Consider the following 26968-nt stretch of genomic DNA (forward strand, 5'->3'; position numbering starts at 1 on the left):
CTAACACTACGCTACAACGCGGTGGTTCGTGCTGAATAGGACCAAGCTTTGACGCTAACGATAATTGACGTCACTTAAATTTCACTAAGACCATTTAGACCATGTACCTAGGTACCTAGACTCAGATAATCCTAAACTTCCCCTTTCCCAACCACGCTTTCCTAGTAATAACTCTTAAATCATTTATCTGAGGCGGCGGTTCTGCCCGGCGTTGTTACGCTTCTTCAAACGGTAGGTAATTGCCCGCTTGCGTGCAGCAGGGGATTGGGTAAAGGCCGCTGAACCTCCAAACGGTCCTGCAATTGCTTGGTTCCGAACTCTCACGATGCAGACGTTCTGAGCGTCGCCGACAGTAGCGTCGCAAGTCATTCCCTCGGGCATCTGTACAGTCAAGGGAAAATCTGTATTTTTAGCTGCGGATAGTCCTAGGAACCCTAGACCCGGAACATCCTGAGTTACTTCGGCAGTCTTAAACGCGTTAGGGTCCTGACCACCCGAAGTTCCATCAACAGCAGCCTCTATCGGACCAGCACCATCTTGGTTGATTTGTCGGAATGTCATGGTGATTGAACCGTCATCCGCACATGTAGGTAGTCCCGATGTGGCACCCTGTCCAGCCGTAGCGGCAACCGAGGTTTCTTCAGGCGTCTCGGTCTTGCTGCCCGCGCCGGTCTTAGCTTTATTACCACCAGTGCGGCCACCAGTGAGACCACTGGTAAGACCTGAAAGCAAATCGCCCAGTCCTCGAGGGAGGAGGTTCTCTTCTTTGCTACGTTTCCCGGGATGTTATCCTCCACACCGGTGGCAGCAGCAGAACCATTGTTGGTTGGAACCGTTGTGCCTGCTCCCATGAAACTCTGGATCATGGCGGTGGCGTCGATGGGTCCATTACCTTGGGTCCTGCCCAGAGCATTCGCCTTGCCCGATGTTATCTCACGGTCTCTAATAATTGCTGTATCGGCCTGTGACCCACAGGAGTTGGAGCTGCAATCTCGGGGCGTACCGTCGGCAACTATCTCCAATCAGTATACAACATCAAAGCGCGAGATGGATTCTTAACATACCACTAAGTCCGGGCATCACTACACCGTTTGCTCCTTTGATAGATGTCACAAGACCGTGACTATAAACAGTGGCAAGAAGGCTGGAAGTGGCAATAAGTGAGTACCTCATCTTGACGACTTGAGGAACTAATAAACAGGAATTATGACGTTAAAATATGCCACCAGGGCTGTCCTCAAGACAATAGAAAGGAATTATGGATTAAACAAATAGTGAGTTGAAGGTTTTGGTGTGGTGCTGACGAGAGTAGAATTGCTGAACCTGCGATTCATTCCGAGTCTTATATACACCATTTTGGCTGAAGCAAACTATTCGACATGTAGCAAGCAGTGCGTCTCTATCAATTACACCAGCCATTTTGCCTCTATTTTGCGTGAAATATCGTCCGAAGTTTCCGAAACGATGGACAAAACGTAGAGAAATAGTTTCGCAACCAATCGCATCTCAGCATCTAGATGTTCCCACTTTTCAGATCTAACTAACCGATCGCCTCCTTGGCTTCAAGACAAGCATTTAGACTCATCGAGGCTTAGCTATGATAATGTTTAAAGCTATCACGTTTCGAACTCTCCGAGTCTGAGTAGATCTCCCAAGGGCGCTAGAAAAGACATGGAATGCAGCAACTTTCTAGAATCGCGTTTGGCATCGATATACCTAACGCAGAACGCCAAGTCCCTTGTATTTTGGAGAAACAAGATGACTATAATTCAACAATTATCGAAAATATCTCTTGATAATGCCATACAGTTATATTTAATTGCAGATGCTCATAAATAACTGATTTACATCTTTTTATCATTTTTCTTTTTATGTCTTTGACGCTTTTACGACCATATCCCAACGCAACGACCGCTCGCCAAGAGAATGCTGAGGCTCCCAGGTTGAGACACTGCAGCAGGGGCTCAAACATCCCCTGAAAAAATCTGTTTTCTGGATAACTAGATTGAAACTAAGATGATTGGCCAATCGGCAAAGCCTTCTCTATTCGCATCAAGGCCTCTTTTGGACCTTGTTCCGAATGTGGCACTGGCAACCCTAAGCAGGTTACACCATCTCCTTGTATTCTACGCATAATATGACGTGCGGCTATCGATGCGGTTAACGGGAAGCTGCCCTTGAGGAGATCTTTGCGAATCCCGAGGATCTTTTGAGATTGTTGGGCTCCCAGCCGGTATGTATCAGATATCCCCAGCCCCGTCCACCAGCCAGTCAGCGCCTTGGTTAAGGTCTCATGATCTCTAGGGACTTAATTAGGAATAACTCACTATACACGATGGTGGTCCAGATTGTACCAATCGCAACACTTGCCAGTTTTTGGCCTCAGGTCGGTTGCCTCAGCGATTGCCACCATAACACAAAGTAGAATCGAATCGGATATGACACATGATATCAGGAATACCACCCCGGTATTAACTTAAAATAATCATATGTATAAGTGAGAGCTGAAAGATCCGTGCCCTACTCGGTAAATGATAATATTCTATCGTATTGTACTGAATATGTAACATATCCGTAATACCTCATAAAAGGGGAAATAATTATAAATTTGCTACACGAGCCTGGCGCGCGATAGCCTCCTATTGCATACCGGCTCATGTGTGCCGAGAGGATCTACGATATTCAAATCCCAAGTTTCGATAAACTACGCATAACGTAATAAGCGCGAGGCGGCATTGACTAATGTGTAATTGAAGCAGACTCGGGTTTCGTATCCAAGGGACTAACTATAGATTATATTGTCTAGTTAACGGGTTGGGAAACGTATACCTAAGTAATCCTGTGCACATCTAATGACAGCAATTCCCAATTGTAATTCTCTTTACTATATTTAGCATGTGATAAGCCTCGCCCCTATTCGAGTATTAGTCATCTTAGGCATTTGCAATCCTGGAATAGTAGTTTCTCTTAACCATGTCGCTATCCGAGCTGATAGTCCTCATGATCACAACGCCTCCAAAACAGATATGTCAAGACATTACTGGCGGCTAAGGGATGTTGCTTTATCAAACTTATGTTTCCACAATCAATTTATATTCCCCCCGTCAAACTGATTCTTCAATCATATCTGGGCTGTTGCAGTTGACAAGAAAGATCTAGGTAGGCTCCTCTTTAAATCTGCACCAACTCCTAGAGTTTTCCTGTAACTTAGGTACATTTATTTACAAGATGAATACGTTAGCTTAAGCTCGTCGTTTACCACGCGAAAAGTGTCCATAAACATCTCTAAGCTGTCAGGTATGGCTTTGACAGTGGCTCTGTCGAGGGTGGCCATTCAGATTAAGTTCAGATATGCCATGTCGAATTCATCGTCTGTAACGGCAAATTATTTTTTCTGTTCCTTATATGAGATAGGAATCAGTTACCGACTTTGCTCTCTTTCACTCGATAATATTAATTTCTAATGGGTCACTGGGGTCCTTGCTAAGTAATACATTGGTGAAAGAAGCCGCGGACTCCGAAACATATAGTTCAGTCTTCGAATATACTTGTAAAATTCAGCAGGATTATTTTATTGCACGAATCATCCGATGCTACCGGTGCGACTTGCTAAGGAGAACCCCCCCTGTTGGGTCTGTCCCGATTAGGAAACCGCTCTCTGATTGGTTCTACCGCAGCTAGAATCCGTATCATCATTCTACGTCCCTATTCTAGGGGGCAATACATCGAATCAATGTATGATAAACGTAGATGTATAGAAGAACCCCGAAATTTTCACTTGATCTTCCCGGGTTTTACGGAAATCGAATAGTCCAAAGTCCGCATAGAATAAGAGGATAAAATGGCGTATTTCTCTCATCTACCTATCTCTACCCACTGTCATAGACGCTACCTATATCACTATCACTTAACAGCCTTCTATTACCATTCTAAGGCACTACTTAATATCATACAATAAACTCTCTTTCAACAGATATAGAAATGGTGTCCTTTTGGGAATTTGTATCTGAGCAATGGCAAAAGCTCCCTGTCCTCGCTACGACGGAGACCTGTGCTGGGAAAACGTATATTGTTACAGGCTCCAATACCGGCTTAGGGCTTGAAGCCGCGAAGCATTTAGTCCGTGTCCGAGCTAAGAAAGTGATTATCGCAGTCCGAAACCTTAAAGCAGGTGAAGCGGCGAAGGCCGAGATCGAGTCCGCGACGAACAATCGCGGCATCGCCGAGGTATGGCACCTCGACTTGACAAGCTTTGAATCCGTCAAAGATTTTGCGAAGAGGGCTATCGAGAAATTAGATCGTATCGACGGTCTAATCGAAAATGCCAGCGTCGCGCTCGTCAAGTTCTCCCTTGCAGAGGGATACGAGTCATCCTTCACCGTCAATGTTCTGAGCAACTTTCTTCTGGCGATCCTCCTCCTTCCAAAGATGACCGAGACGGCGAAACGCTTCAACATCCAGCCTCACTTGACAATTGTTACGAGCGAAGCTGGATTTGCAGTCAAGGAGGCCTTTGATAGTGTAAAGGATAATCTACTGACGAGGTTGAACGACCCGAAAACGTCGGATATGAGACAAAGGTCCGAAGTTCTTAGCTTTTAATGATATCTAGTCACCTTCTAATGACTTGTCTCACAGGTACCCGGTCACCAAGCTCATCCAACAGTTCGCAGGCCGCCACCTCGCAGCCCTTCTACCAGTTTCAAAAACGGGGGTTGTCCTGAACCTTGTGAACCCTGGCCTATGCAGGACTGCGCTTAGCCGAAATGCAGGATTGCTTTTGCGTCTGCAGATTGTCATAGCCAACTTTTTTATCGGGAGAACTGTTGAAATGGGTAGTCGCACGTTGTTACACGCAGTGGTAGCTGGGGAAGAGAGCCACGGGTGCTACGTCTCGGCTTGCGAGGTTAAGGAGTAAGTGACCAGTCGTTTTGCCCTGTGGCTGTTAGATTGCTGACGTGTTGTTAAGACATCAGGTACCCAGCTGGGTTAAAGGTGACGAGGGTAGGAAACAAGGAAAGCTTATATGGGATGAGATAGTAAGGGTTCTTGAGACAGTTAATCCTGGTTGTCTGAGTAAAGTGTTGTAATATGGGCGGCATTTGGTGTACGGATTAGGAGATACAGTCTTTTATAGATTTTGATGATAAACATTCACACGGAGCCTAGCAAAGAGAGGTTGTATGATTTAGGCGTATAAACCTATTAAGATTATACGCGCCTAGGTACAGTTTAAATGGTTCCATAATAGCCTTCCTGGTTTATCGTGAAGAGAGTTGATCCATGGAAACTTGAAGAAAATTTGATATACATCATCCCAACTTTGGAGATCCAATGATAGGACAATCTGTCTTATCCTCTGTATCAACTTCTCATCCTCAGATCTTTTGAATATTGTTATTTCGGCCATAAATAAAGCCCATAGTATGGCTTCCTTGTTTTCTGTATCCTCGGTAAAGTTTTCTTGGACGAGGACTCCTATTTTCTGGCGTAGAAGAGGTAGATCAGGGAGTCTATGCATAAGGGAAAGTAGGAAATTGGCCATTATCATCAATAGCCCCATGTGTATGATATTCTCGAGACTATCAGTTGGGTCTGTGTTGAGGGGTCTGGTGTGAACGAGTCGATAGCCGATGAGGATGAGGGTGTCATGATACGTGTACCCATCCATCTTAATAATATCGTCAACATTCTCGTTAAGAAACCAAGTGAGGCTCATAATGTCTATCCAGACTTCTTTCATGCGAGGGTTCAGCTGCACGAACGGCTGCGATGTGAGTAGGCCAAGTATTTGAGACGTCCCAAGTCTCTCACGGAGCCAGTTCAGGGTGGCGACACCCGGCACTTCATCGACGCTAAACCGTGTAGGCAATCCTAAATAAATAGCAAACTCAAGATCGGCTCTGCTGTGATGTTAGGAACGGTTATATATAGTATTGTGGCGACGGTTCTCACCTGAATATCTTTTGAGTAAGCTCTGGTTTATCTTTCATAAGCTGGGAGATTCCGCCGCGGAGCTCAACCATCTGCTGAAGCCCTCTGAAATGGATCAGGCCTTGGTTATACTGACCACACATCCGCTCGTATTGGAGCATAGCAACTACCGAAGCCATTGTCATGTCTGACAACGCCTCCCCCCCGGATAGTCTCTGATTGACTAGGCGGAGGCTGTCTGATAGGTGGCTCAATCCTTCCGTGGAATCCTCGGAGTTTGCAGTTAATAGGTTTTTAGCAGCAATAGACATCGCTATAGAGCAGTGAAAGTCTTTAAACTATTAGCTCGTTCTTATGCGCGGGTTCGGTAGAGGGACTTGCATGCTTCATCTACAAACCAGAATTGGATCCATATCGAACCAGCCACAGAAAAATCAATGACATTGCCGAGCCCGGGCATATGAGGGACGCTGATAAGGAATGCGAAGGCTAGACGATAGTAAGAATTATGTTCATATGTATAGGTAGGTATCTATAAAAATAGTCGTAGATTCGGCCGCTACCTTTCTGAACAAGAGTTCTAGATCCAGGGGTTGACTCAACTGGTAGGGAGGAAACGGATAAGCTGTCACCAACTTGAGGCTCTATCGTAGGTAATGCCGTGCGATGGTGCTGAGAGACCAACTGTTTGGTTTTATAATCAGATTTAGCAATATCAGCTTTGGTTGCGGCTCTTCTCCCCCGCGATGGGTGTTTTTTGCCGACATTCCGCCCCTTCGCCGCTTGACTGCGGATCAACTTTCTCGTGTTGTGATCAATTATAGTATTGTCGACGAATTCAAAGGGCATCGTTCCTTACATCAATAAGTATTTTCAATGTATATAAAATTTTAATCTGGATTCATGATGGCATCGGATAAAATAACTAAGAATATGTAGGTTCAGGTACATATAGAGATTGGACTCATGAGGGCATACCTTTCTTGGCGACGGATATATCGGAGTTAAATCACTCTCGACTCGATTAATAGAATTAAGTACACTGTGCCTAAACCAATGTGAAAATGTTTCTACATTCCTTCTCTACAATCTACGTCTTCTTAAAAGGCTTTACGAATAGATGTTATCCTCTTGATCGTCCTCATATTCCTTCTTCTTGATTTTGTTTCCCGTAATAATTTCGCCGTAGACCCTGGGTCATAGATGCCACCCTGTGAATCCATTCATCACGATCTGCTCCTTGCAGTGGGGCATTATCGAGTGCTGCGTCGACTTGGGACCCGAATGGTGATGGCCTATGATACTGAGATGTTGATGCGTAGGGTTCTTCTGTTGCCCAGTCGCGGGGGTAGCGCTATAGGCATTTCTTTTCGTGAGAACTCCGATCCAGCTCTGTTACGTGCAGCTAATCGCGCTTGCCTTCGCTGTTCTTCTAGCTTCTTCTCTTGTCTCTGTTCTTTTATCCTCTCTTCTTCTATTTCTCTGTCTTCGTCCCACATTCTTCGGAACAGCTCTTGGTACTGGACTAATGTAGTCACTTCCCGACGAAGGCGGATAAGATGAGCAAGTAGGAAAAGTCCGAGACAAATAGACACGAGGGTCGAGGTCCACCAGAAAAGTCGTTTGGTATTGTCTTTGATGTCATCTAGCTAAATGCGATCCGTATAAGATTAGTCCGGTAGGCGCATGCATAGATTTTATTTTTTTCAAACTCACCGAATTCTGGAGATGGGTTACGTATTTGATAGTACCATGTAGAGCGGTTGATAATTGATCTCCCACATCCCTCCCTTCGTACAAGATGTCAACATTAGATTGTCCGCTCATGGCTGCCTTGCTTCATCAAACAAACTAATACCAAGGCTCTTGTTGGTTATTGTAGCAGTAACGAATATAATATGAATTTTTCTTAAAAGTTTCGTCCTCATAGATGACAAGACGCGGATTGGCTCGAGATTCCATGACAAGTCCTTGTGGTCCGCATTGGAATGTAGTGTAAACAAAGACCCGAATTATTGAACTTCTCCTAATAGAGCTTTGGGCTAGAATTAGAATCCGTTTTCAAACCAAATGAGTTTTTACACTACTGATAATAAGGATACAACACCAGAAGATAAAGCTGGACATCGAGCCATATCGTTTGCCATTTAGTATCCACAAATGCACGACTCTGACGTCCAGTTATAACCACGTGCTTTTAATGTGATAATGGGGAGTTCTTTAAGATTGTAGCGCACATAGACTTACTAATCTTGCTATAATTTATATACTCCGGTATACGTATATAGACTGAAGCTTTGTAGAGCCATCGAGTCGCGATCGTGTATTGAAGAGCCAACACGAATTAAGAGTCCTGCCATCTCAAATATACTTTTCCAATCTCGGGTTATCAGAAGACCTAGTTGGTAAAATTCACTGAATCGCCCCAGTCGTGGATGAGAGCTGAGAATTTAGGACATTGTTCTTGGTCCTTAGCGAGAGAAATGCCTTCACCGCCCTTGTAGGAGAATTGTTTCGCCGCCTGACTGTGAGCATATGCGATAAATTCAGGAGCTGAGATTGGGGGATCGGCTGCATCCTGTCGAAGCTGTCTAAAGATCGTTTGGATTTCCTCAGCTTGGGATTTTAGTGTAGCAACTGAGTCCTCAACTTGTTGATCTTCATAGACATGTCCACCCACTTGAGAACCGGCGGCGGCGCTATCAGCTACTATGGAGTCTAGGAGGAGTTGGGATCTGAGTTCTGCATCTGTAAGCTCAGCCTTGGCGGCTTTCTCGAAGAACTGATGTATATTTTTGAAAGATCATCACCCTTCTTCTGTCGCGAGGTGACATAGTGATCAAGCTTTCTAATTTGCATGTGTGGAGTGAGCGCATTAGCTTTATCAACGTTTATCGGGACGGGGCCGTAGAGTTCCATCTGACGCCGAATATTCTCAAGCAATGTGTGGTCCTTTACTTTGCCGCCTCCCTTTTTTTGGCCCGAAGGGGGATTCTTAGCCAGTCTTTTGGTTATGTCCAACTCCTGTGTGTTTATATGGGTAAATGTGCCGAGAAGGGATTGATGATGATAAGCTAACATCTTAATACGATCTGCTAGAAGACGGAGGCGTTCATTCATGAAACTAAGAATAGCAGATGTCTATATCGAGTCAATTATAGGTTTAAGTGTTAGAAATTGAAGTACCAACTTACATAGCGAGAAACGGTTGCATCACGTATAGTCTGGCGCTCAGAGCACGTTTCGACCTTCCCCAGGATGGGCTTGAGAAATTCTTTCTCTACCACCATATGCGCAAGCGGCACCATCTCATCCCACAGAGATCGTATTTCAGCATATACATCGTCACGCTCATCATTGACGGCCTGCGCATTACTAGGCGCGAAAGAGACGCGTTTATTATGAATATAGAAGTCTCCAGAAAAACAGTATCTAACGATGCGCGGCATTTTGTAGCCAGTGATAAAACAATCCTATTATCTAGTTAGTAAGAGCGTAAAATTGGAGATACAGAATATACTTAACTGATTGGCATGGCGTCTGGCCGTCCGAAGAATTGCATCCTCGTCGATAACATCGTCGCCTAACTCGTAATATAGGGCATTTAATCTACCAAGGATATGATCATAAGATACAATCGTGGTTTCGAAAACTTGATTTGGAGCAACAGATTTTAACCTTTCATTGGTATCTGTCCCTATCGAAGTGGACTTGCTTTGGCCAGTCTCTTCAAGTTGATTCGTATGGTGGCTGATTTTATCTTCTAGGGTGCGGATCTTTCCAATATTAGTATCAGGAACTCTTCAACCTTTGGGGTTAGTATATACCTTTGATCTAAGTAGATCTTTCCTGCGAGATAGATCGGAGATCTTTTGCTTTACCATGGACACTTCATCATTTGTTTCGGGAGGTCGTTGTAAATTGGCAATACTACGGCGAACATAGTCTTTGTATTTCACTAGAAGTTTCTCAAGGACATTATTATACTGGTTAATGTCATGGAGAGCAGCTTTAACCATGTTATGATCAATAGTCTTCTGACTAAATGGCATCTCGGAAAATATGTCCACTCCCCCACGAGATTGGGTTGACCGGTGGCCACGACTAGCTGATTGAAGAGAATTTAGACTGCGATGTTAGTTAATAATAGATACTCAACGTATATCAGATGAAAGTGGTCTGACGTACTACTTCAACTCGTCCTCCGACAGCACACTCAAGGGACCGTTCGATTCAGCCAATGATACTAAGCGGGTCCATTCAGAGGATACCTCGTTACAGATAAAAGAGAGTAGGTTCTTTTGACTTTCGTTCGTAGCATTTACAGCCCCACAGACTTGATTGAAGAGACGCATCTCGGTCTCCGATAGGGCCGAAAGACTAGCCATCTTGAAATATGGCAAAGTAGACTACCTACGATATATCAACTGTCAGACATCATATGCAGCTATAGTACGAGATGCATGTAGTACAGGAAAGAAAGGGGGCGAAAGGGGGCAAAAGGGGCAAAAGGGGTCGAACGCCAAATGAACGGGAACTGATTCAAAAGACCTAATGCGGTATAGTTTCATAGTTTAGTCCTCGTGTTATTGAAAAAGTAAGGCGATATGGCCAAACCCCCATCGGATGTTTCTTATGGATAGAATAAGATGATATTAAGATGACTGTATAGAGTGGTAGTCTTCCGGCTACAAGATGACCATACTAACCTAAGATATTTACTCGTTCAGGTAGATAGAATCGGTGCCGCGGACAATCCGGTGGCCTGATATTGGAAACTGTAGCCGGTACGCGGTAATGACACGATATCGAATCTAGAACGGCCTAGACAACTTCAAAGACTGAGCATAAATCCTTGACTCTGAAAATTGTAATATCCTCATTTGCTACTATGAAAAGGCGGTCTTGAGCCAGATAAGTCTAGCCGTAGACTAAATAAGTTGTGACATGAAGCAGGGAGTTGATGTATGGCAAGTTTGACCGCTTCCGCCGAGAAGGTCAATTTGGACTAGGAAGCCAACTTGAGTGAAGAGAATTATGATGAGTATTGTAACTTCTGAAGAATTATTTGGCCGCTTATAGCTTCATGTAAGCTAGGATATAGTAAGAGGGGAGGGAAGGAGGGGATAAGCTTGTTGCATTGGTGTGCACTGATTCAGTTTAATAGCTTGTGGCTTGTTACACGATATCCGAGATAACATCTATGTGCGGTACGAAGTAGACGCGAAAATATTGGGGATTTCCAATTTGTTTACATTAGGTTTAGGTACCTCACTTGACCAGTATGTACCTATGTACTTCGTACTTTATAGAATTTGAAAATTCTCCACAACTATATGATCATATCATAAGTGCATATCCTTATATACATGCATATTGGCTTGGCATTAGTTACCTAAGTTAGGTAATTGCATTGCAAATTCTTATCAACAATCAACAAAAAATGAAAGATTTCAATTTCAATCACCCAAGTTCTTAGAAGAAATAGTCAAGTTCTTGTTTCAACTTCTTTTTAATGTACATACCTAGGTATTGCGGCTATTTTTACCTTATTGTAGATTTGCATATTTAAATCAATGGCATTCCTTCATGATACCTATCGAAAACCAAATTGTCAAACAGAAATTGGATGCCTTTTAAGACAAGGGCCCTTCTAGACCAGAGCCGCAACAAGCCGCTGGACAACCTGGACTTGCAGCATGTTGCAGGTACAAAATCACACCCGCATATACCCATATTCATAGTCAAAAATCCCAACTACACTACAATCACCGCTTTTCTTGAAAATTTTACATATGAGCAACGTCTCGTTAGCCATGATTCTTAGAAAGAAAAAAAAAAACATGATATTTGGGATCTTCAGTGAATCCTTATACGATGACTATCACTACAAATGACGTCGGCAAGGCTGTTGGTCACAGTTACCATGCGTCGTGTTTCTGTGACAAAATAGAGACGACCCCGCCGTGTCCGTCTATACAAGGACGTACAGCAATATCGACCATGATCCATGATGACCATGATGCTTCAAAGATGCTTCAATGGTAGCGCCGTCGGAATGATACGGATTCACTTAGGCTCGAAGATGAACAAGTCCAGATTGAGAGAGATCTTCTGACTTTATTGCGTCAACGTCCAGAACCGTTCGCATTGCTGCGCTTGTCTCATACGCTGTGTTTGCAAGCAAAGGGCCCTGAATGGTCCACCTCCAAACTGTACCACCTTCAGTCCAGCGGTCAACCATTCATTTCCTAAAATGGGACACGAGCTGTTCTTTATCGTGGCCTTTCCTGAAGTCTAGCCCTAAAGTATACTATTACTCTTTCTTAAAACCTCTTCATGGCCTTTTCACAGGTTAGCCCAAGACTTGTTTTCATCTTGGTCCAACTCTATCCAGATAGTCTCAAGTAATATTGGGGTCAGATTTGGAAAAATGCAAACTGACGTAGATGATACAAGATCTGATTCTTTATTAAGATAGGAGGTCCCAGGGCTCTGTTTAGACACCGGCCATCCGTTTGCATGTGCATGTGCGAACCCGTTTCCGCTATTCCTCCCCGTCGCCATGTCAAAGTGACAGCGGCCGAATGTACCGACACTCAAGACTTTAGCAATGGTAGCAAATTCAGATTAACGTTGGGCGATGCTGCAGTGATTGGGCTATCTTTTTGGCTTGTGCTCATGAGTCTGTATCCCATTCTCGTCGTCGTTGTACCTATTAGGACCCGCCCGGTTGCCCACTTGTCTGGCTAGATACGTGAGACGTCATGGAACCGTATCTCCATGCCATCCTAGCATGGTTGCGATTGACCTCAATTCCTCTGTGCTCTTCGGATACTTCTCAGGGGCTTGTGCAAATCCATATGAATCTGCCATGCATTTCGGCCGTGGAAAATATAAGTGACTTTGATCTAGCTAGTTCACATTGAATACCCGCTTCCCGAGTCACAGAATCTTCCTTCAAACAAACTATATCAAGCAGTATATATCCTAGCTGTTCCCGAGCAAGTCTTTTCAATCCCTTTATTGCTTCAAGACATATTAATCTTCCAGAACTCATCTCTACCCCGCTATATGTCTTTCCATCCCGAAGAGCCCTTGTACTTCATACTTGAACAAATTAGACATGTATTCAACCATCCAACAGTTATGTAGGGCCCTACATAAACAAGAAACAGCTAAAAGATACCAGGATGCCGGGGTAGGGCTGGCGTTTATCGGACTGAACCAGGTTCTGGTTGTTCCTATTCAGATCATCCTTGATCTCTACTCTATAAACCTCCCCGCCTCTATCCTGGTGATGCTTCTCTTCTCTTTTCTCCTCCTCATCGCCAACTGCATTCATGGGGGAACTGAGAAGTTATACTCCAAGCATCTACGCGGGCCGACTGACTTCCTTGGCCGGCACATGTCTTTCGGTTTCGTAGCATCCTTCATAATGCTTAACAGAGACCACATATCTAATGTCATGGATGTCCCTAGGATTGCTGGGGCTTTTTGTAAGTTATCAGATAGTATTGCCTTTTGCAGGACTTGACTAACTAAAACTAGTTATCACCACTTTTGCGGGCTATATTAGCACATATTTAGTTACGCTCGGGAGTTCCCAGCTAGAACAACGACTACGAGGTGTACGAGAGAAAGTTTCCGACGTCGAAAGCCGCCCTAAATCCTGGCCTAGCCCCTCCGCAGCATGGCCGGCTCCGCCAACAGATAGGGGTGTCAAGCGGATATCTCAATTGTCTCGGATAAGTGTGGCTATATCGAACGAGAGGCCTCTCATTTTGGCCGAGGCAGTGAAAGGAGGTCCAGCCTCGCAACTTATAGAACAGATCGTACACACCGGCCCGCTATGGATTTGCATCTTTCTACTTGCCATCGTCGGGGTTCCGGTATATTTCGCGACTAGGTACGAGGCACCGTTTGAAGTTCTATGCTTCATTCTATTCTGGATTTTATCCGTCCAGTTTCAGAGGTCATTAAAGAGTTCATACCGTCTCCTAAGGTTTCCATACCTAAGATCAGTAATGGTCATATCTGCGAATCCGGTGCTCGTGACTTGGGCAATTGGAACAGCTTATCTCTGGATTAAGACAGCATATAGAGGACAAAGTATCGATGTCACTATCACCGAATTTCACTGGCACCAGACTCTGGCGGAGAGCATAGTTGCGGTTGTAAAGGGCGGGAGGATATCAAATAATATTGGCGCTGGTGACCTATCCGGGCCGGTCTTGGATGCTGGCATCGTCTGTATGGGGTTCAAGATGTTCGAGTACCGAAAAGAGCTATGGGAAAGCGTATACACAGTGTTAGCCACATGTGCATTACTTTCCGTGGTAAATGTCTTCCTCAACATTATCCTCGCCCGCGCATTGGGATTACAGCCCGCCGACGCCCTGGCCTTTGCTGCCCGATCCGTTACTATTGCTCTTGGAGTGCCGGCGGTTGAGAGCTTGGGCGGTAGCACTACACTCATGAGTGCACTTGTTATTTTTGGCGGGATTCTCTTCCAGATGGGTGGGGATTGGCTATTCTCACTCCTGCGGATTAATGACCAGGAACGCCAGCCGAAATCTAACGACTCCAACAACAGTAGTTACACGGAAACTACGAGGTCTACGGATATGTGGGACGAGAAAGACATGCAGAAGCAAATTACTAGGACCGACAATGCGGTTATCGCAGCCGGTGTGACTGTAGGCATCAACGCAGCAGCGATGGGCACAGCGCATCTAATAGAGCGGGATTCGAGAGCTACAGCATATTCCGCATTGTCAATGACGATGTTTGGGGCTATGACGGTGGCACTCACTGCGGTTCCTAGCGTCTCGGAGATCATAATATCTCTAGCATCGAGATGAGGTAAATACCATATTTTAGAGATCATAGTTAGCGATTACGATGATATATGAGATATTAGACGACATCACGTTGCATAGAGATTTTTAGGTATGGCGAATGATACCACTACATAGGCTTCGATACACATGGATGGGAAATAGGAGCATGCTCCGGGTCTGGCCTTTCTTCTCGGAAGGTTTACGAATATAAAATAATATTCCTTCTAGCTTATTCTCATGCAATGATGTCATGGTCGTAATCGTACTCCCAACGGGATCGTGATTGTTCAACCGACTTTCTTACTAGCATTAGAAAATTCTCTTACCCCTTAGCCGTATTACGTCGAGTACCGATAAGAAAGATATGAACTCGGACCGTAATTGGGATCGCGATTGAGATTCGGCATCTTGCTAACTCAATCACGATCCGGTACGAGATGAAATCCTGTAAAACTGCCGTATCGTCGATCCCATGGCGCACACATACCTACCAGCGCAGGCGCTATCTCCGGTCCTCGCAACGTCGCACGGCACGGCGCGTCCCGTAAGCTCTTAGCTTCTACGTCATGGACATTCGTCTTTTCGCCTTCTAGAAGATATCGAGAGAAAGCCATGCCCCTTCCTCGAACGCGTCTTAGTTTATATCGGTCCGTCCTGCTGGATCATGAGTTGTATTCAATGTAGATAAGTCTATATCGCCATCCACGGGCACTATGGTAACCATAGTACTAGAAGCCGAAGCTAGAAGTCTGCAGGGAATTGCGGACACTCGTAACATGGTAACAATATAGAAGCCGTAGAGGAAAGTCATACTCGGCTCACATACATCTCCAGTGACATCTAGTTCTTTAAAATGTAAGATGGCATATGTAAATATACTATTACTATGATTCCCATTGGTTTCAAATATATTTATCTTATTTCCTAGAAATTACGATGACCTTGATATGGCTATAGGCTAAAATGCGCCTTGACTCAGAAGACTTATACTTCTCACTGTATATTGTAGGCTAACAAGGTAGTAATCGAATGACTCGTAACTTTGACGTAGATCTTAATGAGAGCTTCTTCTATATAATTACTCGTGGATAGAAATATAGATAATACGGCAAACCTACCTTTCATCAAGTGTAGGTTGACGTTAAGGAATATAAAAGGGGTAACTAGGGCGTGTAACTAAACTAGAGTATGATGAACAAAAGGATATGATGAATAAAAGGATATAGCCATGAAATTTACGGTAGCCCCTAAAGATATATACAAGATCTACAAAACAATTCAGGATATCTACTTGGAATCCGGTTCTTGTCATAGAGCTACATGTATGTGAGGTATTAGGGGAGAAAGGCTCATTGAGTTGCAGAAGCGTCACATCACATGCTAATTTTTAGTATTAGAAATTGAGCTGTCCTTGATGTGCCTCTTTCTAGGCTAAAGAATCATGAATTATAAGCAGTGGCTTAATATCATGTTTGGTGAACCTCATATAGAGGCAGCCATGCGCGTGAGCAACAAGACTTCTCACCCCTAAAAATACACCAAGGACTCAAACTAACCTTTCGATTAGATGCAGCCCACTTGCGGTTTCTACAACACCACTCATCTGCCCAGGTTGTAGTGCGAAAGCAGCCTCTTCAAATTCCTTTTGCATGTCCCCCTTACCGAAGTATCCTAAATCTCCCCTCTTTCTGGCCGAACTGCAGTCGCTTTCAGTCATGGCGATCTCTCCAAGAGACACGGTTCCACTCTTGATCTTCTGCTCGTGACCCTTGATAATAGCCATTGCTTCCTCCTTGGTTCGGGTAATTTTGCTCTCGCGCCAGCTCGCAGGTCGCCGGCTGTCGCGGTGTTTGACTAGTAGGTGGGCGGCGCGGATTTTGCCCTCGGGGTGGCTGACGGGAGCCATCTGAGACGAAGTAGAATGGTGAATTGCCATATATTGTTTCAACTTCTCGGTATCGGTTCCAATCGGTGGTTCCCAGCGAGAAATTTTCTCGCTCGCGTTGAAATAGTATGGAAGGTTCTTGGAGTTGCTGTGGCGCACCTCCCAGTTAGGTGGTAATCCCGAGTCATCCTGACCGCAGGAAAAATTAGTGGATGTATTAATATAAAGATGAATGAATGGGTAAAACAGATTTGCAACTCTAATCTCTCTAGCAAGCTTGAGGCTAACTTACCATGCTGGCGGTGTGATACGAAGACTACTATTTGGCTGATGAACAGCTTTTATAATTTATTTAATAGCTGTTTAAGCTAGGCTGGAGCAAAAATATACAGTCCGGAGTATGCGTCGATCTTGAAGAAAGAGTGGACGAATTTTTGATGTTTACCTCAAGGGAAGCTTTTCAAGCTCAGAATTGAAAGCTATAGCTTGTTAATTGGAGCTTCCTTAAAAGGTAAATTAAATCTAAGGAAGTGACAACATAAGCTTTGCTTTTTTATCTTTTCCAAGATATATGAAAAAGCGAGTGGCGATGACGATGGTGTTATGGTGTTGTATGTTGATGATGTAGTGAGTTGCCAGGGAAGAATTGCGTCGAATAACCAAGGGTAGATAGGTACATACGTAAGTACCTTTTCCTGACCTTAGGTAAGAAAGATCACGAGGATGCTGTCAGTTGAGCGGGGCAACGCTGACCTGACGACGGAATGAGTTTGAAACGGGGGTGGTGAATGGGCGAATCTAAAAGTGATTGGTCTACAGAATTAGTGTGGATCATTGAATCATACTATGCATTTAGTACCAATCAGGTGGTTTATTAACCATGGGCTTGAGCCACGTCCGTGTTAGTCATCGTTAAGAATACTTTCTCCGATGTTCCGAAGCTTCACTGCGCAAAACCAATTAAAAGTTAGCGCCAATACTACTGCTGAATCTAGAATACACTAACTTAATTCTTAAGCGGTCACTTAAAGCTTGAACAAAAAGTGACTAAGGTCCTTTCCATCTTTGATTAACAACAACCACCAAACGGCATCAGTCTTTCAACAAAGTCTTTCAACATTTCATCCCACATTTTCAACACCTGTTCAATCTTGGCCACAGCGAAACTGCAATAAAATACATAAGCGCAACTTCGTTTCATCAAGGATAAAACTGTCCCACTGGAATCATCATCTACCTAGGTATTTGACAATCATCAACTCCCAAGGTCTCGTCGCATCCTACTCTACCATTACATCCAACTAGTATCTAGTGCCATCAGGAACCTTACACAGCAACATGTCGTCGCCGGCGCCAAGCAACGACGGGGACGCCCCCAAGAACAACCAGGAGCAGATCACTTTCCGTTTCTGCGCAGAGTGTTCCAACATGTTGTACCCTAAAGAAGATGAAGATGCTCATAAGCTTCAGTTCACCTGTCGTACGTGCCAATATACCGAAGAGGCTACGTCTTCTTGCGTCTTTCGCAATGTTATCAACAGTGCAGCAGGCGAGACAGCTGGTGTGACCCAGGACGTGGGATCGGACCCGACGGTTCGTAATCATATTTCTTTTCCACCCAGGCTTTTCCCCATTCCCACCCCCATCTCCCTTCTACTGATTGCAGCCTGGCTGTCTGTCTGAGATGTGGCGTGACGCTCCTACATTGTGATCGGTGCAAGGACCCTGCATCGGTGGACGAGTACAATCATTTCGTTCGACACAACTCGGATTATGCCGTTACGAGAACCTTGGACTCCATACGATTCGCCAGTTATTGGGCCTCCCAGGACGATGACGGAAAAGCTGCTTGGGCCGACGAATTTGCATCATGTAGCGAACCAATTATTCCCCATCTCTCACAAGATAAGGACAGTCTTGCCTATTATATTTCTAGCAATAACTTCCTTACGTCACTTGACGCCTTGGATGCTGATCCTCCCGAGGCTCTTGAGAATCCTCCGGAGTATGGCGAAATATTGATGCCTTACTCTGAGCTCATTTCTGCCCAGTCAACGCAAATCGCCTCACGATGATCTTGTTCTTTAGATTTGATGATAATATTTTCATATCTACGTCTTGTTTATTCCCATTTGTCACATATTTTGGGCAACAGATAGACCAACAGACAGACAGCCGGGAAATGGCATGCACATAATTCTCTGGATTTCTCTTCAGCACTGGGCGCCCAGCTTTGGAGAGCATGCATCGTATGTATTCTCTCTTGGGGAACCTAGTGCTAACGCCTTGTTTTCTTGGCATCTAGCTTCCGCGGTCCAACAAAACTTGCCCCATATGCAAGCATGAAGAAGCTGTATTCTTTCAGTCCCAGCAACGAAGCGCAGAAACAGGCATGGTCAGTGTTTTCCCCTATCTTAAGTAGTGGATTGATGAGCACCAAATATCTAACTATCTCCTGACAGAAACTTTTCTACGTATGCTGCGAATGTGGTCACATATTTCAGTAAAGAGGATCATGAAGGTTTATGATCATGAAGATTAGGTTGCAGCACATATGCAGGGACTTTCATCCTACAATTAAGGTCGTTTTCGGTATTGCATGACTCGGCGTTTGGAAGCGATTCCGCGGAATTTCTTAAAGAAATTTCCCTGGCAAGGAAAACTGCACTTTGATATGGTATCAATATTTTTAATTTCTCTTTACAAAGTCACATTTATGTATTGTGGCTGCTGCACTCTACGCCCGTTGCCGAGCGAGGAGCCGGGTATGACTGGGGCAGAGTTTCACTACACATATAGGCGAGGGTTTCCGGTGATGTAATGTAATACTTCGGGATTTTGTAAACTTGATCGCGAGAATAACGCGCGACTTTTCATATCGTGTACCAACTATCTAGTACGACGCTGGTATGCCTTGTCAAGGTTTGCTATGTGCGCGTTTAGTATATAGTACATGATATTTACAGCTTCTGGTGTGTTGATGCTCATTCTCTTGACTCATCTTAAAACTCCAAGGCTCTTGCAGTTGGCGTAAGTATAATTTGCATTTTAATACCGTCCGCATTCTTATGATGCATAGACACGGCCCCTCTTAGTAAGTAATGTTGCCTACGCCTACGCATGCGCAGGTGCCATACTCAAGATCTTGCTCCATCCCCGTCTCCTTAATTCGGCACCTACTACGCCGTTCACACGAGTGCCGATAGGATCTCCGGCCTTATTGATAAGAACGCAGGCGTTGTCGTCGAAGCGGACGACGCTACCATCAGGGCGCTGGACCTGCTTCCTGGTGCGTACAATAATAGCATGACGGATATCGCCGCGTTTGACTTTATTTGCCGCTGAAGCTGCACCCATACCAGCATCACTTGCGCCGCGCTGCTTTTGGACGATGGCTACTATTCTGTCACCTGACGTATCTAGTTTAGCGGCCGATGATCCTCGAAGGATGATTGATTAAGATGTACGATCGAGCTATGTATGAGATAGGAACCTACCAATGGTGGCGTGTCTTTTCTGGCCAACTACTAAGGCGCATTCGACTATGGCGGCACCTGAGTTGTCGATGCAGTTAAGCATCGTCTATATTTCCCTCCAAGTTAATATAGGAAAACACTATGAGCTTTAAAATGGTCTTATAATACCTTAAGTTGAATCATCTTGGTCGGTTGATACCTTTGGTACCGGGTTCCAATCCTAGATAATGCGATGCGGTGGCACGCGGAGGTATTGAAATGCTTGAGTATTTGTTTGATTGAGGTCGAAAATTCGAGGCTCTATCAAAAATGATCTAAGGCTGAATTTGCCAAGATAAAATATTATTGGCCACTATCTCAAGATCCCGGCCCTAGATCTAGTTAGTGGATTTTCGTGACGTCTCCTATGTAAGTAGCCCCGGCGTCTCTAAATTGGAAGTGGCTTATTTTGGTATCCAACATGGTTCCATCAGATGAGGCTTATAAGATGTGGTGGCTAAGCTACCCGTATAAGTTAGATTAAGTAGGTGGTACACCCCTGGTATTGTTAATCTGGTTAGTGACTTCCCTCCCGAATTGATCGACTGATTGCATCAGAGGTCTCCCCCGGGGTCCGGGCTGGTTGAAGTTGGTTGACCTGCCACCCTCTTTTCCCACTTTTCTTGCACTCTCACTTTTGCGCCGGCTTAACAGGGGGCGGCACTTCACCCACGGTTCCTGATGGATTAATTAGAACTATTCTTTGTTTCTTTTTTTGATTTTTAGACTCAAGCTCACAAATAGATCATTCCAATTGGGTTTCCTCTAATATTCAACGAAGACTATCCTTTTAATAGTTTCTCCTCATCGTACTGAACAACTTTTCTTTGGTGTCAATGAGAATTGCCGCGGTCAAAAGCCAATATACCCTCTTCTCCCATTTCATTATCTTTCCCATCCTCTCTCGTTCCCTTACCCCGGTTCAACTTTCGCAGAACGATATATATCATAAAACTCGCCTTTCTTGTCCATACCATCCATCTCGCTCGAAAGGCTTGTGACAAGAACTCTAAAAGGCATTGATAAGCGTATGCGCTGGCGCTCGGAGGCACTTGTCAACTTCAACTCGGCCCCCCCTTGACTGCATTTCAGCCCAGAAAATCATCCCATTGCAACTAGGTGTCACCCTTCCACCTTACTCACATCTTACTTGCATGAAAAAGTCGGACACTCCTTGGGGCCGGAGAAAACTTGTAAATATAAACCACCTATCCTGGGATTACGTCCTGCACATCCTGCATATCCTGCACATTACTTCACGGTAGTTCCTTTAAAACTTTTGTTTTGGCTTTATACATACTATTGTATCGCAATCCCTCCTTGGTCTGGCTGGGTAAAGCTGCGTGTCGCAATGCCTCCTAACTCATCTGCGGCATTGAAGAAGCAGCAGATTACTCTTTCGCAATTATCATCGTACGATGATATACTAACAGATGCTCTTGTCGACCATGTGAGTGGAAAGGCCTATATCTAACAGCGATGGTGCATTGTAATACAAAGAAAAACTAACCGTATTCTCCAGGCGTACTACTGGACCGCAATCCCCAAGAACCGCCCGTCTTATCACCCTTCGCGAGGTGTAAAAGAAGAGGAGATCGCCAAGATTATCCAATCTCATCTTATTGTCGACCCTAATATCGAAATTGCCGAGTCTAAATTACTTGCGACAGACGGGTTGCGTAAATTCCATGATGCGCTCAGGACTCCGAAAGAAAAGGCCGACTTCCGAGCCCATCTTCGTCGGTACATGCAAATCTACCTACCGGACTGTCCCTTTGAGGTCAGCTCGACCAACCGATATACGATCGTTACTCACGAAGCAGCAGTGACTGCGCGCAAGTTTGTCAAGAAGGGTCAGCCAGTCAAGTACTTGTCTGGTATCCAGGTGTTGATCACAGAGAAGGAGGAGAAGGAACTCTCCAAGAGGAAGAAAGATTTTAGTATCGTGGTTAGCGCGAGGAACAAATGCGCAAGCTTGTTCATGGGACCTGCGCGATTCGCAAACCATGACTGCGAAGCTAATGCGCGTTTGATGATCACTGGTCAAGCCGGAATCGAGATCATCGCTGCAAGGAATATCGAAGTAGGGGACGAGATTACTGTTACATACTCCGAGAACTATTTCGGAGCCGACAATTGCGAATGTCTATGCCGAACGTGCGAGAATAACTTGATAAACGGATGGGCACCAGCCGATGGTACCGTAGCCCTGAAGAAGAGCATCGAAGCAACTACTGCGGAGGGATACTCGTTACGTCACAAGAGGCGAGATAATAGTTGCGCGTCTGCATCCCGAACCCCCTCCGTCACGCCGGATATCCGACCCCGAATTTTAAAGACCCGATCCAGGACGCTAAAAGGAGATTCTGAGATGGGATCTGCATTTGGGTCTCCAGCACCCCAGGGCATCTTACGCCAAAAGCGGAAGCGAGAGTTCGAGTCGCTACAATCACCGCCAGTTACTCCTAACAAAAAACTAAAGGTGTTGCAGTATGACGTTGAGGCTATGCCAGCTCCTCTAAGCTTATCTAGACAAAGTAGCGACGAGGGTTCAACCAGTACCAGCTCTTCAGAAAGGGAGAGTATAGATATGGTTCTGACGGATGCCACAACGCCCGAAGAAGACGTTAAAGAGCCTATCTTAAAGTCGCCGACCCTAACGCCTGCGAAACTATTAACTGGTTCTCTTAAGCAGGAAGACTCAGAGGCATCTCCACTTTCTGAAATCACCTACACACCTTCAAATCTTGAAGTCCAAGACTCGATAGCTGTTGTACCACTACCTACGGTTGAGAGCATTGTTCAAATCGACAGCTCTATACTGACCCCTCCAGCTAGCCAAGTTGAGGAACCGCCATCAGATATCGTAGAACTTCCAGCCCCCATCGTTGCTATCACACCCATCTCTACCTCGACGCAAGCCGTTACCTCCACTCTTGAGGAGACGGAGTCCTCGATTTCAACTAAACAGCCTAGCCCCAAACGAGGTCGCCCCAGGGGTAGACCGCCAAAGAGCGGCCTTCCAACTGTTAGCCACGCAACCGAAGAGTCTACACCTCTATCTCGTACCCGAACCCCTGGAGATTATACTCTTACCCCAGTGCTACTTTCTGAGCCTAACACCGCCTGGATACATTGCACCGTGTGTAGCGAGCCATTTGTGCAGTACAATGCCTATTATACGCGAAGTTCCTGTCCACGATGCGAGCGTCACTCTAAGTTATACGGCTACCAGTGGCCTAAAACTGAGAAAGAGGGTAAGCACGATAAAGAAGAGCGCGTTCTAGATCATCGTACAGTCCATCGATTCTTAACAGCAGAGGACGAAGCAAGAATCCGCGGACGAAAGTTACCTTCGGTGACTACTACAACTACTCCTGAGAAGGAGACTCCGGAGAAAAGGGGAAGAGGCCGACCTCGGAAAGTACGCCCCGAACTAGGCCTCGAAGATGAAATGCACAACGAAGAAGACGACGAACTTGGTAACATTAGACGAAGTCAAGAAAACGACAACCGAGTATAAAGGTTTCATGTTAGCATACCGTCATATGGTGATTTTGGCAGCATGGGAATGGATTAATTGGCTACTTTTAACAGTCACCATCCCAATATGGGATATGTAACATATTTCCCCTAGGCATATTCCCGGCATTATTTGCCATAGCGTTTGCATCATTTGTCGAGTTCAATTGTATATCAAATAGATAAGGTACCCACATACATTAGGTACCTAACGTATTCTATCTAATATGTACACTGCAGCATAGCTGCTTCAATCTCTGTTTTTCAAGATTCTACATGACCCGTTCGATGTATTCGATTGCTAGTCGAACAAATGATAATTATCAACTTATTGTCGATCACGTGTACAAGAGAGGTGCTGTGATGTCGATATGTAACCTTTTGGCATACTGTGTACGGAAGATCTTCAGGAGAGTCTCAGCCACATTCGACGTCATACCATATGCTTGGACCCATCTCTTTAGCCGTCTCTCATGTTTCCAACAGCAGCGATACACGTCACAATGTACAATATCTACGCAGGTACATGATATTAGACGTTTCAGGGGTTTCCCTTGAAACAGCTCTCTTTCTACCTACAGGTCACTAGGATGTTAAATGTTATTTGGTGGAGATGTTACTTGAAGCAGTTAATAAGTATCGTAGTGCTTTATTTATATGGCAAGATACAAAACCGTTCGAAGATTCTAGCATAAGTTTTGCTTGAATAGGTAATTTTGGACGATAAAAGTCTCCCAAAATCAGGAGACATATTTGTAGTTGTATTTTGCCATAATATTTTGAATGTCCTAATACTTCGCTCTTTCAAGTAACATCTCCACCAAATAACATTTAACATCCTAGTGACCTATATGTACCTATGTAATATGTAACGTATCTAGGTAAGCTTAGCTGTTGGTTAAATGATTTCCGTTTCTTCCGCGTGACACCTTACGACGTTGGCTTGACTTTACATTTCGCATCCTCTAAGTGAACCCTACTTCTTAGACAAACCCGCTCTTATTATTCTAGTTTACTTAATCTAAATTCATACTAAACTTCAGCACCCTGTTTCATCAATTCAACTTTATTCTCAACATAGTTCATCTCCACTTCAAACTTCACAATGAGCCGCTGGTCGCAGTACGATACCGACGAGGAACGCCTCCCGGAGGGCATGCAACGTATCGGCTACGATTCCGATACCCAAACCTACACATTCCGCGATGCTGAGGGCACTATCTGGGAGAGCGCACCTGGTAACCAGTACGGTGAACTCCATCGTGTCAATACAACATACGCACCTTACGGTGACGAGGAAGCACACGATGCAACAGAGCCACTGCACACAGCCTCCAAGGGACCACATACTTCATGGCGACATGAGATGATGCCCTTGCTCAATTGGTTCTTACTGGTCGGTCTATTCCTGATCCTTATCTTTTGGATCATCAGCGGTACGACTAAACGGATTGAACCGATTACTTGCGGAGAGCACAGTAGTCCGTACAAGATCAAACCAGGCGACACATGCTGGGCCATTGCGGAGGGACATGATGTCCCACTTGATTCTCTCATCCACGAGAACGAAGGTCTTGATTGCGATAAGTTGCCCATCGGTGGTACGGCATGTATCCCAAGGGTCTAGGTCGTCGCTACACCAAGGGTTACAGGGTCTTCTGGTTGCTCTAGGGTCCTGGTTACTCCAGGGTCCTTGACACAGTAGTATTGGCTTGCGGGCTTCTGTTGTCGGGATCAAATCATTTGCTTCGTTTCGTTGGCGTTTACAGATATGTACAGACAGCTGTGCTACCTTTCCACATTTAGATTCGCGTCTCATGCTGGGTTTATTTCGGTCGCTATCTTAACTATCCACCAGAAGAAACTATGTGTACAGCTTCCCCAGCTTTGTGTACGGTTCCCTGTCTAAGCTCCAGGCAGTAATACAAGCCGACACTTGCCTACTTCGTGGAACTCGTCTACGAGCTGTCGGGTTCCCTTGATCGAAGTCAGGCCGTAAAAAAAATCAGATGAACCAATGCAAGCCTCGACAATACTTCGTCATAGGCTTCAATAATCGGCCGGCATGGTCGATAGCTTTCCGCCGTCGTTGACGAGGATGAATCCGTTACAGAAAGAACCTGCCTTGCTGGCCAGATAGAGGACAGCGCCAGCCATTTCATCATCACTTCCGAATTTTCTAGCCGGAATAAATTTAGGATCGTCAACCGACTCTGTAGCTGGATCGCGTGATCCAATCAGATTCGCTGCTAGCTCGGAAGGGAATACTACAGATCTGTTAATCTTTGGATCGTCGAGATGGCTAAGAAAGTCAAGGAACTTACGCCCTGGGGCAAGCGCATTGACTCTGATGCCGTGCCCGTTGAGACCCGTACTTGTGTGCTTGGTAAGATGGATAAGCGCTGACTTGCTTCCCGCATAAGCAGGCGGAGACAAGAACGTTCGACTAAATGCCGAGATGCTACTGGTGATGATAACCTGGCTCTAGGAGTATCTTAGCAAAGGTAATCGAGCGTTTGTCAAGGCTTTCATACCTGGATCGAAGGAACATCACTGCCTTTCTTTATCGGAGCTCCGAACCCCCCTTTCAAGGCCTGTTTGTTACCCGCATCTAAGAGTTCGAGAAATGCAAATATGGAGAACATGGTACCAGTCACGTTTACGTGGAAGGCGTTGCTGAACTCCTCCATGGAAGTGTCTTCAAATAGATTCTTCCGAAGCTCTGAGACGGATGCTCCCCTAGTCCAGGATGCTAGTGGACCGAGAGCACCCGAGTTGGCGATAAATAGGTTTACGTAGCCGATGTCTCTTGTTATAAAGTCAACTGCGGATTGGAGGGAATCCTTAGTCGAAATATCACATTGTACAGGAATAATACTGGGATGCGCAGTGGCGGCCGTTTCGAGAGTCTCTCGTCGTCGTCCTAGAATATAGATCTTCTTTGCTCCAGCCCCCGCAAAAGCCCTAGCCATAACGTTTCCAATACCTATAAATAGATTAGATGAGATCAGAGAAGATTCGGAAGTGTTAGAACCTTACCGCTTCCACCACCGGTGATGACAGCCACCATGCCATCCACCCGAAACAGTCCGGACGAGTCCATTTTCAGTTCCTTGGATGTAGGAATCTACGAAAGCAGTTATATCAACCTGCAGCTGGGTAATTATACTAAGGATGTCCTGGTGAAAACCATGAGCATAGTTGTCTATAAGTACTATTTTCGTATGGTATGCAGGGACACTCTCAATTAAGGTACATTTGAAATGTAT

At 45.0% G+C, this 26968-nt stretch overlaps 11 protein-coding genes across 12 annotated transcripts; 5 read left to right on the forward strand and 6 right to left on the reverse strand.

The window, feature by feature from the left end:
• Positions 1-183: 183 nt before the first annotated feature.
• On the reverse strand, positions 184-1173 carry GL218_05028 (uncharacterized protein; the record flags this gene model as incomplete). 2 transcript variants are annotated; one of them, XM_033581662.1, is made up of 3 exons in its annotated part: positions 184-722; positions 800-1012; positions 1065-1173. In XM_033581662.1, 3 exons carry the CDS (start codon positions 1171-1173, stop codon positions 184-186), a joined length of 861 nt encoding a protein of 286 aa, XP_033435210.1. The 2 variants fall into 2 exon arrangements, with proteins under 2 accessions (XP_033435210.1, XP_033435209.1); XM_033581661.1 differs by having other exon boundaries at positions 184-743.
• Positions 1174-3981: 2808 nt separating this feature from the next.
• GL218_05029 (Retinol dehydrogenase 13) lies at positions 3982-5090 on the forward strand (the record flags this gene model as incomplete). Its single annotated transcript, XM_033581663.1, has 3 exons — positions 3982-4580; positions 4639-4914; positions 4970-5090. 3 exons carry the CDS (start codon positions 3982-3984, stop codon positions 5088-5090), a joined length of 996 nt encoding a protein of 331 aa, XP_033435208.1.
• Positions 5091-5585: 495 nt separating this feature from the next.
• GL218_05030 (uncharacterized protein) lies at positions 5586-6783 on the reverse strand (the record flags this gene model as incomplete). Its single annotated transcript, XM_033581664.1, has 5 exons — positions 5586-5595; positions 5664-5903; positions 5956-6265; positions 6316-6423; positions 6498-6783. The coding sequence occupies 5 exons, from the start codon at positions 6781-6783 to the stop codon at positions 5586-5588; spliced, it is 954 nt and encodes a 317-aa protein (XP_033435679.1).
• A 1549-nt stretch (positions 6784-8332) lies between these two features.
• Positions 8333-9383, reverse strand: GL218_05031 (uncharacterized protein; the record flags this gene model as incomplete). Its single annotated transcript, XM_033581665.1, has 3 exons — positions 8333-8716; positions 8824-9075; positions 9129-9383. 3 exons carry the CDS (start codon positions 9381-9383, stop codon positions 8333-8335), a joined length of 891 nt encoding a protein of 296 aa, XP_033435680.1.
• A 3989-nt stretch (positions 9384-13372) lies between these two features.
• GL218_05032 (uncharacterized protein) lies at positions 13373-14798 on the forward strand (the record flags this gene model as incomplete). Its single annotated transcript, XM_033581666.1, has 2 exons — positions 13373-13433; positions 13486-14798. 2 exons carry the CDS (start codon positions 13373-13375, stop codon positions 14796-14798), a joined length of 1374 nt encoding a protein of 457 aa, XP_033435677.1.
• A 1525-nt stretch (positions 14799-16323) lies between these two features.
• GL218_05033 (Peptidyl-prolyl cis-trans isomerase ssp-1) lies at positions 16324-16957 on the reverse strand (the record flags this gene model as incomplete). The annotated part of the gene is made up of 2 exons (XM_033581667.1): positions 16324-16851; positions 16955-16957. 2 exons carry the CDS (start codon positions 16955-16957, stop codon positions 16324-16326), a joined length of 531 nt encoding a protein of 176 aa, XP_033435678.1.
• Positions 16958-18000: 1043 nt separating this feature from the next.
• On the forward strand, positions 18001-18737 carry GL218_05034 (DNA-directed RNA polymerase II subunit RPB9; the record flags this gene model as incomplete). The annotated part of the gene is made up of 2 exons (XM_033581668.1): positions 18001-18255; positions 18384-18737. The coding sequence occupies 2 exons, from the start codon at positions 18001-18003 to the stop codon at positions 18735-18737; spliced, it is 609 nt and encodes a 202-aa protein (XP_033435683.1).
• A 1039-nt stretch (positions 18738-19776) lies between these two features.
• Positions 19777-20241, reverse strand: GL218_05035 (54S ribosomal protein L38, mitochondrial; the record flags this gene model as incomplete). The annotated part of the gene is made up of 2 exons (XM_033581669.1): positions 19777-20072; positions 20160-20241. 2 exons carry the CDS (start codon positions 20239-20241, stop codon positions 19777-19779), a joined length of 378 nt encoding a protein of 125 aa, XP_033435684.1.
• Positions 20242-21528: 1287 nt separating this feature from the next.
• On the forward strand, positions 21529-23700 carry GL218_05036 (Histone-lysine N-methyltransferase set9; the record flags this gene model as incomplete). The annotated part of the gene is made up of 2 exons (XM_033581670.1): positions 21529-21627; positions 21700-23700. The coding sequence occupies 2 exons, from the start codon at positions 21529-21531 to the stop codon at positions 23698-23700; spliced, it is 2100 nt and encodes a 699-aa protein (XP_033435681.1).
• Positions 23701-24804: 1104 nt separating this feature from the next.
• GL218_05037 (uncharacterized protein) lies at positions 24805-25326 on the forward strand (the record flags this gene model as incomplete). The annotated part of the gene is made up of 1 exon (XM_033581671.1): positions 24805-25326. The coding sequence occupies one exon, from the start codon at positions 24805-24807 to the stop codon at positions 25324-25326; it is 522 nt and encodes a 173-aa protein (XP_033435682.1).
• A 422-nt stretch (positions 25327-25748) lies between these two features.
• On the reverse strand, positions 25749-26802 carry GL218_05038 (Zerumbone synthase; the record flags this gene model as incomplete). The annotated part of the gene is made up of 4 exons (XM_033581672.1): positions 25749-25966; positions 26024-26183; positions 26234-26685; positions 26739-26802. The coding sequence occupies 4 exons, from the start codon at positions 26800-26802 to the stop codon at positions 25749-25751; spliced, it is 894 nt and encodes a 297-aa protein (XP_033435675.1).
• Between the last annotated feature and the right edge of the window lie 166 nt (positions 26803-26968).

Source organism: Daldinia childiae, assembly GCF_008694065.1.
Source record: "Daldinia childiae strain JS-1345 chromosome Unknown Scaffold4, whole genome shotgun sequence".
Classification (NCBI taxonomy): domain Eukaryota; kingdom Fungi; phylum Ascomycota; class Sordariomycetes; order Xylariales; family Hypoxylaceae; genus Daldinia; species Daldinia childiae.